The 3,317-nt window shown below is 37.7% G+C and overlaps 1 protein-coding gene across 1 annotated transcript in view; it reads right to left on the reverse strand.

The window, feature by feature from the left end:
* Positions 1-2,466, reverse strand: part of LOC107082596 (regulator of G-protein signaling 8-like) — an 8,400-nt gene extending 5,934 nt beyond the window's left edge. Inside the window, exons 1-3 of the mRNA XM_015371365.1 lie at positions 2,345-2,466; positions 1,849-1,953; positions 1,567-1,628 (exon numbers count right to left, since the gene is read on the reverse strand). Coding sequence (XP_015226851.1) covers positions 1,567-1,628; positions 1,849-1,953; positions 2,345-2,466 — 289 coding nt within the window. The remainder of the gene's footprint in view (positions 1-1,566; positions 1,629-1,848; positions 1,954-2,344) is intronic.
* Positions 2,467-3,317: the final 851 nt, after the last annotated feature.

Consider the following 3,317-nt stretch of genomic DNA (forward strand, 5'->3'; position numbering starts at 1 on the left):
AACCAGTATTTTCGCCCCTTCCCAAAGTTACTTCAACGGAAGGGTTTCCAGATGGATATGCGGAGCAAATCCAGGTCCAGTCAGGTTACAAGTATGTGCCTTTAAAAAAAATAGTAAAATACTGTGTGGATAATTTCATTAGTGTTGAATTTAACCCTGCAATGAAGTATGTCAGAAAATTCTAACTATTTTTAAACTAGAGCTTTGGGGCAATTCATTATACATTTTCTGTTGACTATATCTGTCTGATTGTACAAGTCAGGTTTTTGACATAAAGGTCTGAAAAGCTCATATATCAAATATGATACACTTTGTATTAAAGGGTCAAGTATGACATAGAGATCCTGTAACTGGTATAACTATCTTATTAAAGTATTTCTAGAAAAATGCATACCAAAACATAGAAGAAAACAAATTCAACTAAATTAAAGTCCAGGTCCTGGTAACAAGATCAAAAGTTTGTCTAACGTAGAGTGAGACCAGAGCTAGTCATGAGATATGATCCCCAATGGTGGAAGTAGAACTGTGGTGATCGTTCACCATGCTATGCAACGTATATCTAAGAAAAGCTCTGGCTCAGTTTGTTTCTGCCATTAATAATTATGCATTAGCTGGTTTTAGACCCAGTGCTGAACCTCCAGAGTTCCCATCTCCAACCCAAAAAGTTGACAAGCACACACACAACGCTCTCTTCCGTGCCCTGATATATCTGTGGTGCATCAAACTAAATACCTGTGAAAACACAGGTGGTTCTGTGAGTTATTAAATAGCACCACATGGTTTTCTCTCTTTTCAGGTAAAAAAACAGTCATTGAACTCTAATTTGAAATAAAAATCATGAAGTCTAAAGAGTAAAGGTATGCTCAGCAACCTTTTAATCATGGCTTATAAAGAAGGGCTTTGTATTTTAACTAAACCATCCGATAAAGAATAGTGAAAAGCAGAAAGACAGAGATAATAAAGGTAATAATTACTTTAAGACTGGTTAGTACTGTAGGTATTCCCCGATTTCTTTCTGTTGAATAATAAACCAGATAAATTCTATAGAAAACGTGTGGAAAATGTGAAAAACACATTTTTAATTTTAATTTTGTGTAAAATATTAACCTCAATAAAAACAAAAACAGGAAATATGTTCTTTCTTAAAGCTGCCAGCTTCAGTTCAAAAATAATTAGAATTTCAATAACGCATATAATTCAAAACATCAACGATTGCAAATATTATGGAACACTATAACATGAATACCTCTGTGTAGCTGGAACACAAACAGATCCAAGTTATCCTATTTAAAACATGTTACCATAGAACAAACAGTGTGGCTCTAAAGTATAACTTCTGTGAATAGGAGGAAGTTGCACAGTTTCTGTTTTGCTGTCTGCTCCGACAAACACTAAAAGATGTAGTGAAACTCTTGCTGACATCTCCATTGCCTATTTATTTCTTTGAGCTCACCGTTCCACTTTTTTGCCCAAATAAAGCAAATTCTCTGACAGCTCAACTGACTGCTGCGGACAGCAATTTAAAACCAGAGTTGTCGTGAAAAGTTTTTGGTCGCCAAGTCTGACCTGTGTGCTTTAGCAGCTCTTCAAAGGAGTCGCTCCACTGCAAGGCTGCCTCTGGTGAGATGCTGCAGATAAAAAGACAAAAGAATCAGACAAACGGTCAGATCCTCCCTAATGATGCGGCAAACAAAAGTTGTGGGATTCTCAGAGAGCTGTCTCCTCGCCAGGTTTTCTGCATGCGACTAATGAGTTGAGGAGGGCTGCTGGAAACTGGGAGGTTAAAAATGAATCACGGTTGTCTGGAATAATAGCGGCTGTACATGAAAATAAAAGATTGCGCCTCACTTGCTCGTTGTCGTCTCTGTCTTTTTATGAGGACTGACGTTTTCATGGGAGCCTGACTTGGTGAGGAAAAGGCTTAGTCTGCTCTTCCTCTCCTTGTCTTTCTGTCTGCAAAACAAGAGAGAAAATATATCAAACTCCAAACATCCTGTGCTGCACTTGTGGCACTATTTAGCAAAATCAGCATTTTTTTTTTTTGTTTTTTTTTTTTTTTACTCACTTTTCTTCTCTGTGAGATTTTGTGGTTGACATGACACATAAAAAATTACCCAATGCATTTTAGAAAAGTAAGATGAGTCAAGTAAGCTAATAAGTCTTAACAAAAACCTGAGGTACTCACAAGGAAAGTCCTAAAGCTGTAAAAGTAGCAGAGCAGTTTGGCTGCATCTGTTTCCTCATATAAACCGTTTTTCTACTCATATATCAATGAATATCTTAAATAACTTGACTCTAAATCCTTCGTAGATGTTTGAAAAAGGAGCAAAGTTTAGAGACCAACCTGCTGCTATTGTCCTTCATCGCTGATGACTGCAAGTCTTCTACAGCAAACATTTTGAAATATGCTTCCTCCTTTGGGGCCATGTAGTTAAATTGAGGAAATAGAAAAAGCAGCGTCTCCATGCCGGTCTGTCAGTCTGTGTGTACCGTGCAAAGAGGCAGGCCACAAATAGCACTCTGAAAAAAAACTGTTCAACCCAACATTTGATGAGCCACCTCATCTTTTTTAAACCCTTCATGTTTTTTATTTCCCATACCGGCTCCATTTCCTGTGATGGTGAAGCGGGTCTATCAGCGACATAAAAAATTCCCCTCGGGTTCGACGTCACATTGAAAGATTGCCTCAAGTTTTTGATAAAGAAATGTGGTTACGTTCAATCATAGAATTATTTGTAATTTTTTTCCCCTCTTTTTTGGGGAAGTCATCTTTTTTTTTTTGTTGAAGGAGGTTTTATGCAATGAGTCGTTGTACTAGCGGGCTGTATGATAATAAAGAAATACTGAGTTTGTTGGGCCATTTGTTTTATTGATCCTGATTTGACTGCAATTTTTTTTCTTTTCCTGGTAACAATTTATTATTATCAGCTCCTTCAGATGGCTCCATGGCTGCTTCTCTGATTCGGATTTCCGACTCTGTGAAATCTGAGTCTTGAAAGCAAAGACTTTGTGATGTAAACGTCCTCATCTACACTAGCAGTCTCACTAAGTTTGTTACTTCTCCAGCTAGTCAGTTAAAAAACCGATGCATTTACTTGCAGTCCAAGGGGTGAAGAAAACCAACCTGACCAGCCATAAATATGACATAAGTAACCCAGGGCGGAACTAACAGGGTTAGTAGAAAAAGGCTAGAATTAGGGAAGCAAGTTATCAATTAAACGTATTGTGGAGGATTTTTTAAAAGACGCTTGCGCGTAGAAGAGCATGCACAAGCCTATTTCTCCTCGTGCACGCCGTGTTTAAAATGTGCTATTCTC

This window comes from Cyprinodon variegatus, unplaced genomic scaffold (assembly GCF_000732505.1).
Source record: "Cyprinodon variegatus isolate N-32 unplaced genomic scaffold, C_variegatus-1.0 Scaffold57, whole genome shotgun sequence".
Classification (NCBI taxonomy): domain Eukaryota; kingdom Metazoa; phylum Chordata; class Actinopteri; order Cyprinodontiformes; family Cyprinodontidae; genus Cyprinodon; species Cyprinodon variegatus.